Genomic DNA, 11,753 nt, shown 5'->3' with positions numbered 1-11,753 from the left:
TCACAATTCACAAGGGACGAAAAGACAGTGAAAGCAATATATATGTTATCAATAAAAAAAGAAATCCAAGGCATCGTCGATGAATGATGAAAAATAACTTAAAACAATGTTACGGGTCAAGTTTTACCTGATGCATGCATCAATTTTTCTTTTGGTGTTAATAATATACATGCACCAGTTTAGTTATACTAATAATAGTATGAGATTTTTAATTCAGGGAATTTGGTTTTCTGAAAATTAGATTTAGGAATGTTTTTATGATAATATTCCTAACTGGTTTTGAGTGAAGATTCGGTTCTCCAACACAAGTGGAAAGTCCCGAATTAAAGAAGGCCGACACGATAATACGACGTCGGGTTGATGACTGGACATAGATCCAAACGCTTTAGACACAACTGCAAAGATGATAAGACACTATAAAAAGCTCATGGATATGGCTGAAGAGACAAAACACACATCCCACAATCTCTCTCTCTCTCACTCACTGTAATAACTTCAAACACAAATGAGTTCTTCTGAATCAACTCGCAAGGTTGGTTACTTGCTTCTTTAAGTTTATATATATATAACATACCATTTTTTTTTTGGGGTCAAATTGTTTTATTTGGTTTGATCACCTCTCTTTTGTTCTTATTATGTTAGGGTCTGACCAAAATCGCCACGAACCGGTTGCAGAAAGAGTTTATGGAGTGGCAAACCAGTCCTCCTTTTGGTTTCAAGCACAGAGTCTCTGACAATCTCCAACGGTATAAACCCGCTTTCCTGTTTTTGCTTTTAGTATCGATAACCAATGATGTAATGTTGAATTGTTGGTGTGAACAGATGGATCATTGAAGTGCATGGAGCTCCAGGAACTCTTTATGCCAATGAAACTTACCAACTTCAGGTTGAGTTCCCTGAGCATTATCCTATGGAAGCTCCACAGGTTCATCCTCAAACTCCTTTTTCTTAATCATACTTAACGGTATCTAAACATCGCATCAAATCCCATAACCCGATGGTTTCACCGATAAACAGGTCATCTTTCAGCATCCAGCTCCACTTCATCCTCATATTTATAGCAACGGTCACATCTGTTTGGGTAAGAACATACTAAAACACAATGACTCACTCTAGTACTTTGCCCTCTCTCTTTCCAAGTCCAATGACAAGAGCTTCTATGCGTATTTTTATTTTTATGATGCAGATGTTTTGTATGATTCGTGGTCACCAGCGATGAGACTAAGTTCGATCTGTCTCAGCATTCTCTCAATGCTCTCCAGCTCACCCGTGAAGGTTTGTGTGTAACACTTATTTTCGTCTTTCCAAGGCTCACAGTATAACTTTTCTCTGATGATGTTGATTGTTCTCTCCTTGCAGCAAAAGCCGAAAGACAATGACCATTACTTGAAAAACTGCAAACATGGAAGATCTCCAAAAGAAACTAGGTGGCGTTTCCATGACGATAAAGTATAACATCTCCTACATGTCCCTATAATATTGTGATTACAAACATATTGTATGAGCTCAGGTCGAGTTCCTCCTGATCTGTTGCTATCTTTAAAACAAGAACAGCTTCTTTCTACAGTTAAACCAAATGAAAAGCTTGAGCATAAAACTTGAAAGTTTGGAAATAACATGATTCATTTATTAAATGAGAGAAATGGCCTCATCCTCTGTCGAGAAGAGATCATCAACAACTGTTAGTACAAACCAAGAACTGAGAGAATGATTGATCCAAAGAAGAGAACTTTGCTTCTAACAACAAGCCTTCGTGTGTATATTTGATTGAAGACAAAAATCTGTTTCTACCTCTAATGACTTTCCATGACATGTTACATTTGTAATAAACACTTGGAAGGACTACTCATCAGAAATCAGAAGCTTCAGTTGTTCCATGTCATGCTCCAGTTTTAATAACACCTGCGTTCAAAGACTAAAAGCTTCAGCACGTGAATCAAAAAGACAAATCTGTTCACATGTTTACTCCCAGTAGACTATAAAAGCTATTCTAATTGCTCTGCCTACAAGATTCCTTCAACTGAACATTGTTTTTGCTCTGTGCATTTTGACAAGAAACTTCAAAGGCCCTTCATGAAGTGAAACTCAACATCAAGCTCACAACTTTAACCTCTCATATAAAAAAGGAAGCAACTTAATGCAATTCCAGAGTCAAAAATACTGTTCCTTTCCAAATTCTCATACCTAATAAGGCACTACAAATTCAACACCATGCTCGCACAATCTCTAAATATTGTTTGGATTCTCATAATTCAATCAAAAGAGGTACCTAACAATGGTCACTCCATAGCAACTTTAGCTCCCACAGCCTTCAACTTCTCAATGATCTTCTCTGCTTCTTCCTTACTAACTCCTTTCTTCAGCAATGTTGGAGCTTTCTCCACCAAATCCTTCGCTTCCTTCAACCCCAAACTCGTAATCGTTCTCACTTCTTTAATCACCTTGATCTTCCCAGCTGCTTCGTACGCTTGAAGCATCACATCGAACGCAGTCTTTGCTTCTTTCTTCTTCTCTGTACCTGCTCCGGCGGCGGAGGATTTACCGGCACCAGATCCCGGGAGAGACATCCCTGGCATCATCGCCGCCATCACAGGCATCTCACTGACGTCTAGCTTCTGCCTAAGGATCTCAGTCAGGTCCATTGTTTCCAAAAGAGTGAGATTCGATAGCTCATTCACGATTTTGGAGACGTTCTCCGATTGCGTCGCCGGCGATGAGTAGCTCCGAGATTGGATCGAGATCAATTGAAAAGAACTTGGGTGTGTCTTGATGGATTTCAAACCTCGTGACAAGTGAGAGGAGATGATTCGAAGATTCTGCATCGTTTCACTCTCTCTCTCTAAACTCAATTCAAGTTGATGTTGAAGAAGCATAAACCCTAACCGGAGATTATTTAGTGGGCCTTTATGGGCCGTTCAAAATATCATTTTCTTTCTAAATTCTCTGTTTAGGCCCAATAACGGATTTAGATGACACACTCTAATACTGTGTGACTAATTCAAACTTTTGTGTTTGATTGTTGGTTCTTTCTTCGTTTTTAAAGAATTTGGCAAATGACGATTGAAAATATTTTGTGAATAAAAATATTACTTCATTTGATAAATTCAAATATCAAACTAATCTCTTAAAATACAAAGCAAAATGGAAGATATGCTTCTAGAGATTGATCAGGCAATGACAAGAACAAAGTTAGATGGCGATTCATAGCTTAGTAAATTTTTTATGGCTGACCCTTTTCGGCGCGTATCAAAAAAACTTGGATTTCCTGTTTTTGTTTACAAAATTCGATTTCCCAATATTAATATTTTTTTTAACTGAAAATAATATAATATCAGTAACAAAAATGGATATATAAATGATGAAAAATTAACATTTCCATATGGTTTAAAGAAGAAATCGGAGTGGTTGAAAGAAATAAGTAAGATTTGATTATTGTTATTGTAAGTATATTATTGAATTTCTAAAATATACAAAGTTTGGACAAAAAAAAAATAATATAAAAAAAGAAATCGAATACGTAAAAACTCTAAAAGGATCTATAAAGTTTGACCGTTAAGTTAGTGTTAAAATTGTAAAAACAACATGAAACAAAACTTAATAAAAAATTGTAAGAAAAAAACTTGATAACACATTCTACTACTCAACCAGTGAGAGTAAATGGGGAAGGGGAGCCTCTTGTCCACCCGTAAACAACCGAAGGGACTGGTGTATAATCGGTGAACTCATTTATTCTATTGATCGCCTAGCAGGGTTGTGTTGGTGTGAAACACAAACCTTGGATTCCAAGAAAGGTGATTTGCTTTGGAAGAAGGTAAAGAGTGTCTCATGTCTTGATGAGAGTCTCTCTCACTCCGGGTTAATCCATTTTGACAGCCGGTTTGAAGTGATGTGGGGTTCTCACAAAACTCAGGTTGTAGGGACAAAAAGCTCCTTGATTTGCTTTCCGGGGCGCGACTGATCATTTTTGCGTTAAATTTAAGTTTATTTTGGGCTTACAACTAAAAAATAATTGACAATTAGTAGATTGATCTTAATTCTTTATATATTAACTAGATTAGGATGTGTATTCCAGCACGGATTGAAATTTCTTTTATTTATATTATAATTTTAAAATAAAATATAATTTATATGACAGTTTAACATTGTAAACTGAGAAACAATGTCATATTATTATTATTATTATTATTATTATTATTATTATTATTATTATTATTATTATTATTATTATTATTATTATAAATATGAGAGATGTATTTTGGTGAATGAAGATTTAAACGATTTATATTAAAAGCTTGTAAGGGTGTTAGGTAAGATTTTATTTTTAACTGTATAATAAAATTTCGGAAATAACGATTAAATATGATTAATTGCAAAGATTTTTTCTTTTTTTACACCTAACAATATATTTTTATACCTAATAATATATATTGTGTAACATCAACGGCTCTATTGTCGCCATGACCGTATAAAGGCTTTTCTAGTTTATAATACCAGGGTCAGCATTATACGTTAAGTAAAGATTAGAGAGTAATATGGTTTAGTGTAATTGACCATGCTTTTTTTCTTCTGCAAACGCCTGTCTTGGCTACAGTTGACTTGACGATTAAAAATCATTTTTCGAATAAAAAAGATAACTTGGTTTGATAAAATTCAAATCTCATCTCTTAAAATACAAAGCAAAAGAACACAACTTAAAACTTAAAAACACACCCCAAAGTAAAAGCAAGTGTCACACACTTATTCCGAATACACTTCTGTATCTATTTTTGCTCCAACATTTTTCTTATAGCACGAATTCAAGAGTTCATCTTCCTGCAGTTTTTCCTTATTTCGCCACTCGAACCCGTTAAAGGAGAGATATTTCCCATCTTGATCATTGATTCCGCAAATTGCTCAAAGAACTCTTCTTGATCTTCTGCATACTTCTTCACAAGCTCTCTCGATTTCTCGTTACTGCTGAACAAAACTTGGTCTGAATTCAACAAACCCTTGTTCTCTATCAAGTTCTTGAAATAGCTGTTGTCGAACTTGGCGACACTGATGATGTCCAACACCGAAAGATTCTGGTCCCCACCGGATCTTGGACACTTTTGGCGCAAGTTAGCAGCGAAAGATTGTTCCAATGTCATGTCTGGACGGCCATTTCCGGACTGGTTGTACAACCTCTGTCTGAAACTCGTGCATCTCGAGAATCCGATGGTGTGGCTACCTGAGAAAACATTTAAAAAGTGTGGTGGCTTGAGAAGCAAGTAATGCGTAATGGGGTTTCTTTTAAATTTGTTCCATGTGTGTGAAGCAACTTTCTATGATAGAATGACGACAGCTTACCGGAGAGAGCAACAAGGTCAGTGACATCGAGTCCTTGACGGTTAAACTTGGATAGAATGGTACTGAATGTGTTGTTTGGTGCAGGGATGTTGTTGTTCGAACCACTTAAGCTTGCACTTCTTGAATCTCTTCTTCCCAATGGAACCACCCAGCTTGGTCCACCGGTCTAAACCAAAAACCATACCGAGTTAGCTGATGTTTCAGTTTTAGTTCGAGACCATAGAGAATAATTATGGAAGAGACTTACAAGAACAGAGGAGTCTCTAGCGGCTAGGGTAAGAATATCAGCGCAAGAAACAGTTCCAGGGCATTGTTTCTCCAGATCGGCTTTGATTTGGTCAACTACGTCGAACCCACGAGCTGATTTGCTGTTTGGGTTTGAGCTTTTCTCACTCACTATCCTCCCACCGCTGTCTAGAAGCAAAGAACCATCACATCCCTGCATTTCAAAGCTACCTTGTTAAACAAGTAAACTTAAACAAACCAAAAAAATGGTGAAACCTAAAAGAGATTAACCAAACCTGAACGAAACAGTCGTGGAAATGAAGTCTCAACAAGGAAGCAGCCATACGGGTCTCTCTAGCAACAGCTTTAGCTACAACTGATCTCACGATCTCACCGGCTTGTGGGTATGAATGGGCGTAAAAACCGGGGAAGAGTTTTCCTCCATAGCTCTTGTCGCAAAGGCAGAGAGGGAGAAAGCAAATTAGAGATAGAAGGAGAAAGCTGTTGAGTCTTGCCATTACTTTCAACAAGAAGATGAGGAAACTAGAAGACTTTGTGTTGATGAGCGATATGAAGTAAGATGAGACGAAGAAGGTATTTATAGGAAAACGACTCTGAAGATGAAAGAAGCAAAAGGTAATGGAGTTAGTTGGTATTAAGTATTAACTAAATTGGGATGAAGATAATAGCCAAGGAAATGCAAAAAAAAAACAAAGAGAAAACAACTGTAAAAATTTATTGGAGAAAAGAAGATTAAAAAGAGACTAACGCTTGGGTTTGGTTTGGTACCCAACATTGCATGCTAAGTTTGGCGAATTAACCTCCTATTTTGGTTTAGTTAATTAAAATTAGTTGTATTTAAAATATAATTTGACTTTGGAGACTTGGAAGGGAAAAGCAAAGCAAGCTTTGTGTTTTTAATACTGTGTATACACTTTGTTATCTTCATCTATATTTTAACGACTCATAACAATAATTTGAACTCTGAAGAATTTAAAAATCTCTCCCTAGGAATAAATATTGGAAATTTCTTGCTTCACCATACCTTTTCACTAAGCGCACATTTAACAACTATATAAATAGATTTTTATAATTATTGAATAGGCTAATTTCAAAGATATTTGAAGCTTTGCCATCGTCGTGTCAATTGAGTAGACAATTAAAAATGCCAATTACTGACATAAAAGCCGTAAAGATATGTCTTCAATATTGATGTTTAACTTTTCTGACTTCTTCAACGTAAGATGGAGAGAAACATAACTTACCTTATTCGTAGTCGATCTAATTACTTTCTTCGTAGAGGTAAAAAGAAACACCTTTTCACTGGAGGTGTTTTTCTTTTTGTCATTATAAATAACTTAAGATCAAAATCGTTGTTTCTTAAATCCACTTGGTTCAATCACGAAATATCGAGATTTTATTTTCGAAGGTAGAATTAATAAGAGAATAATCCTTACTGATCCATCTTTTTTTGTAGAAGTAGGATAAAAAGTGAGGTAGCCCCAAGTATGAACAGAATAATCAGATCATATTTTAAGATAGTACTAAATCATATAAACCCTAGACCTATGACCTAACTAAAATCTTAAAGAGGAATTCAAAAATAATGAAATATTTAAAGGACTAGGTTGAAAGAACATGTTTGCGTAGACAAAGTCCAAAGTCTTTTTGTGTAAGTGAGAAAGACAAGAGAGTAGGAAGAGATTCTAACTACTCCTTTGACAAAAAAAAATTCTCTTTGCTGACTTTTACAAACACACTTTTGTTCTTGTAACCAAAGCAAAGAAAGGACACCTTTTTTTTGGTTTTGTCTTTTTCGATTATAACACAGGAATCTGCAGTTAAAAGCAACCTCAAGGTGAAGAAGGCCTTTAACCTTTTGACTCTTTTAACATTTTCCCCTCTTTCTAGAAACTAAACAAAAAAAAAAGAAGTAAAATCCGAAAATTGCAGATCACTAGCTTGCCATACCATGGCTTGAAACAGTACCTCTCGTAAGGCAATTAACAATTTCAGATCGCACCATATGTTCTTTCAGTTGGTCTCTGCGTTGTTGTTTGAGTAGAGGATGCGGAAGAGCGATCCCATGAGACTTCATTAGCAAATGCATTGTTGATGTCTTCAGTTCTTGAGTAGCTTTGTCCACTTCCACTCACCTATATATGAAGACCAAAATCAATTAGCTTACATGGAAATTGTATCTTGAGAGATCCATAACCAACAGTGAGTTTACTCCTTGATTTTGCATAAATGAAATCCTTGGACTTTTCTTGTAATACTTACAGTTTCTAGTAATCCCGATAGAAGTGACATCCCTGGCAATGCCTCAATTCCACGCTGCATCCATATGAACATGTCAGTGACTGTGTATGTGTGTGTGCATATAGCGTGAAAGAAGAAATAGAGAATCAAGAATGGAAGTAGATGGACTGAAGATTACCACACGTTCTACTCTTGTTTTGTAAATAAAGCCTCCACAGCAGAAAAGCATAGATGCAACGAGGAATCTGATCAGAAGAAACACACCAGAACACAAGAATTGGAATAATTGTTCAGTTATATGACAGGCATGTAAAATTACAAAGCACTATGTGCAAGACAAATGTATTTATGTTGTAAATGTTAGTCAGATTCTGAGAGTGAGGTTTTACTTACACGCAGGAAAAAACTCCAAATATAGCCCATCCCTTCGCTGATCCTCCTTCACTACCTTGGTTGTATTCTGAAATGATTTAGGAACAAAAAAATTGTATGTGTCAGAGAGAGAGAGAGAGAGAGAGAGAGAAGGGGGGGGGGGAGTGAGCAAGCAATGGAAATATTCAGCTCAATGGATGATCAAGCCGAGTGTATCATAAGCTCACCGCAGAGTTTTGTGAGGAAAAACTGAACAGGATCATAACCATCCACTGGGATGGTGACATTGACTTCATATGGAGTTCGCCGAGATTTCTCACCTTTGAAATTTTCCGGGAGAAAACAAGAAAAGGTTACAGAATTCGTAGCAAAGATCAATGACACAATGCAAAAAGCAAGGTGATAGGACTTATTACAGTTCCAATCCAGTACTAAAGTTGAAGGAGATAAGGTTGTTGGATGATTCCCAGTCAAGGAAGAACCAGCTATCTTCACATCAAGACCATTCTCTGGGGAAACCTTGATAATAGGCTTCCCTACCAATGTTGAAAGAGAAGCAATTGCAGTCATATAGAGAGTAAGATGAGTCTGCTCGGTCTTGAAACTACAAATCAGAAACACTTCAGGATGTAAATACACAGCAACTCAAACACTAATAAACAAATTTCTTGATTTCATACCTATACTCACGCCGGGGCTTATCAAATCCAAACTGTGTCATCCCATTATAAATCTGCAGGTTAAAAATCCAAGTTTAAGTTTATGTTCAGTATGAAAAAAAACTGTTACCAGAAAATTGGGTTTGTTCGTTTCTTACAACTTCCCATGAGCGAGGATGCAAACCGACTGTGAATCCCTTAAACACCCGCGGGCCAGGTTTCTCACATGGAATAGCCAACTCGACAGTAACTCTGGACCAGTGGGAAAGAGCAAGAATTGGTTGTAAGAAAAATCGACTATACCAAGATTCGTGGATGACAAATAGTAGCAGACAGACCTGCAAGTTGAATCTTGAGTGACACTACATATGCATCCAAGTCCACCTGAAATAGGAGAAAGAAAGAATGAAAACTTGATAGCTTTCCAGGAATTGAGGAGCATTTCAAAGTAACATATGTAATGGAACAAAACAGAACCAAAAAAAAAACAGAAGCAGACACACCTTTACAACGTCCATCACCACAGTTCCCACAAATAATATTGACCTGAACAAAGCATAGAAACAATACTCAAAAGAATAGAAGCACTAAAAAACCTTAAAAAATAAGACACTTGTGTAGATATCTCTAACCTGTGCTGTACGTCCAAGTTTGTCATAACTATGTTCACAATTTGACAGGTCGCCGTGGTAAAACCCCTACATGTATATCATAGATCATGAACCAAACACTAACAAGTGAATCTATGATCCGAGGATAATAATGGTCTATGCAAATGCAACAATTGGTTATGATGTTCCAAAGTAACTATGATGCCTTATCCCAAACAGGAGATCAAAGAAGAGAAAAGCTCTTACTTGAACGAAATCAAAACTTCCAGAACTAGAAACAAAGTAGCTTAACGGGTCAAATCGTCCGAAATCAACATATCCCTGCAAACAACAAAAGTCATATTTGTGGAATCTAGAGTTGAACAAAGCTTTCTGATGATGTAAGAATGTTACCGCCTGGCCTCTTGTTTCCACATCCTTGCAAAATCTAACCACCAAATCAAATTCCTATACCAATAAAGACCAAAACCTAATCAAAACCCAAAGTCCTTAAAAAACTAACTCTCAGCATTATAATATGAGAACATATTATATACACAACCTTCCCATCATATTCAAAAGGGTGGCCGATCCAGCTGCTCTGATCAAAACCAAAGTTAAAGGAAGCAGCTTTACAAGAAACTAAATCAAAGCAATGCAACAAAGGAAACTACTTTACTATTCTTCAACCAAGAACTGATCCTAAAGCTTGCTTCTTCTTAAGCCTCAACACAATAATAGAAAGAGGATACAAAATCGACAAGACGACTTGAATTGTCAAGAGCGTAGCAGTTAGAATCAGGCACGGGAACAGATGCAGCACCAATTACAAAAACTGCACGCATTTGCCCAAGAAAAATATTAAAGTTTTCGAAAGAGGGAAAAAAATCAACGAGATGAGCAAATTCGTATAGATTTCTTACCAGAGATGAAGAGAAATAGAATGAAACTATGCTCTCTCGATGGGCATCTCAGTATCTGCATAGTTAAAACCTGGAAACTTGGTCTTCGTCGTCTCCGATTCGAATTGTTGATTACTCTCTATCAACAAGGGAACTCGTAATAAACCGAACTTGGGTTCGAATCCCTCCACCTCCGCATATTTGTTTTTTTTTTTTTTTTTTTTTTACTTTTTGAAACCGGTTTAATCTTCCTCCCTAATCGCCGGCATACCCTAAGACAGAGACCTCGAACCCGGGTCCGGTTTAGAGCGGTTTCGAGGAAAAAAAAATTAAATAAATAAAAAGAAGTCAGTGGTTTTAAAAGAAAATAGATAGAAACAGCGACCCATGGGGAAGTAGTCGAACCCCGGTCAGTAGTAAAACCCACACATAACCACTAAGCTACACCAACTTTTCTGGAAACAATGTAAATTGATTGTATATATCTGGTCTAACAGGTGTCATTGAAATTTAACAAGCTTTGTGCACAACTAATATAGTACACATTTCACAAATTTTCAAAAGAGTAATTAGTTGACACAGTTGTAAAATAATAATATGTTAATTTAATTTTAGATTTTAGTTTATTATTTTTAATTTAGGATATAATTACATGAAGCAATGAAATAAGTAGTGATGGCAATTGACATAATCACATGAAGCAATGAAATTTAACGGTAACAACAAAAATAAAAAGGATTAGATTTACTAAGGTATGAATCGGTAAACGTATTTAGTCTCACAAAAAAAATTTCAGTCCACTCACAAACTAAAAAGAATTAGATTTACTAAGCATGAATCAGTATCTAATTTCAATTCCATTGGTGCTTGATCAGTTTCCAGAAAAAATTTCTGTGGTAGTTAAAAACTGTCCAATTTTTAGATTTCTGTATTTACAAGTGGCGTCGAATCCCTTCCATGGAAGAAGTTCGAACTTCTGTGGCAGTTGGAATAATATGCGAAAAAGAGATATATATATATATATATATATATATATATATGTTTAGAGGTTGGATTTTTAAATTGGGCAGAAGTTAGATATAATTGTAATTTGGAGAGATTTTCCGGTAATCTAAATCTAGCCGTAATGATGATAAATGATGTTATGAGATCTAGTATACGATGTAGATCTAACAGGTAATTATTGTAGATTTAAGTATTGGACATTATATTATTATTAGCCACAATTGGATTAACAAAATTCTTTAAGCCAACGTATATATTTTACTCTTTAACCAAGCTATGAAAAAAATAACAGATAAAAACACGTGGATGAATATTGCCATAAACGGTACATTTGGTAAATGAATTTGTATCTTTATTAAACTAACGATATGCGTTATAGAACAAACTAAAGATATGCGTTTCGGATGCAA

The 11,753-nt window shown here is 35.9% G+C and overlaps 4 protein-coding genes across 4 annotated transcripts; 1 reads left to right on the top strand and 3 right to left on the bottom strand.

Annotated features, from left to right (window-relative positions):
* Positions 1-342: 342 nt before the first annotated feature.
* LOC109124420 (putative ubiquitin-conjugating enzyme E2 17) lies at positions 343-1,634 on the top strand. Its single transcript, XM_010439050.2, has 6 exons — positions 343-532; positions 643-746; positions 823-925; positions 1,018-1,081; positions 1,187-1,275; positions 1,360-1,634. Exons 1-6 carry the CDS (start codon positions 506-508, stop codon positions 1,453-1,455), a joined length of 483 nt encoding a protein of 160 aa, XP_010437352.1. The 5' UTR covers positions 343-505; the 3' UTR covers positions 1,456-1,634.
* LOC104721131 (uncharacterized) lies at positions 1,606-2,857 on the bottom strand. Its single transcript, XM_010439049.3, has 2 exons — positions 2,270-2,857; positions 1,606-1,902 (listed from the first exon to the last, which is right to left on the bottom strand). Exon 1 carries the CDS (start codon positions 2,820-2,822, stop codon positions 2,280-2,282), a length of 543 nt encoding a protein of 180 aa, XP_010437351.1. The 5' UTR covers positions 2,823-2,857; the 3' UTR covers positions 1,606-1,902; positions 2,270-2,279.
* Positions 2,858-4,613: 1,756 nt separating this feature from the next.
* LOC104721130 (peroxidase 49-like) lies at positions 4,614-6,282 on the bottom strand. The gene is made up of 4 exons (XM_010439048.3): positions 5,850-6,282; positions 5,576-5,767; positions 5,329-5,494; positions 4,614-5,209 (listed from the first exon to the last, which is right to left on the bottom strand). The coding sequence occupies exons 1-4, from the start codon at positions 6,069-6,071 to the stop codon at positions 4,797-4,799; spliced, it is 993 nt and encodes a 330-aa protein (XP_010437350.1). The 5' UTR covers positions 6,072-6,282; the 3' UTR covers positions 4,614-4,796.
* Positions 6,283-7,270: 988 nt separating this feature from the next.
* Positions 7,271-10,577, bottom strand: LOC104721129 (uncharacterized). The gene is made up of 16 exons (XM_010439047.3): positions 10,360-10,577; positions 10,189-10,271; positions 9,999-10,037; positions 9,851-9,904; positions 9,704-9,778; positions 9,479-9,544; positions 9,350-9,392; positions 9,185-9,230; positions 9,005-9,098; positions 8,868-8,920; positions 8,604-8,791; positions 8,415-8,507; positions 8,209-8,275; positions 7,994-8,060; positions 7,837-7,890; positions 7,271-7,709 (listed from the first exon to the last, which is right to left on the bottom strand). The coding sequence occupies exons 1-16, from the start codon at positions 10,418-10,420 to the stop codon at positions 7,566-7,568; spliced, it is 1,227 nt and encodes a 408-aa protein (XP_010437349.1). The 5' UTR covers positions 10,421-10,577; the 3' UTR covers positions 7,271-7,565.
* Positions 10,578-11,753: the final 1,176 nt, after the last annotated feature.

This window comes from Camelina sativa, chromosome 11 (assembly GCF_030686135.1).
Source record: "Camelina sativa cultivar CO46 ecotype springtype chromosome 11, ASM3068613v1".
NCBI lineage: Eukaryota > Viridiplantae > Streptophyta > Magnoliopsida > Brassicales > Brassicaceae > Camelina > Camelina sativa.
This window is presented reverse-complemented; position numbering and strand designations above follow the sequence as displayed.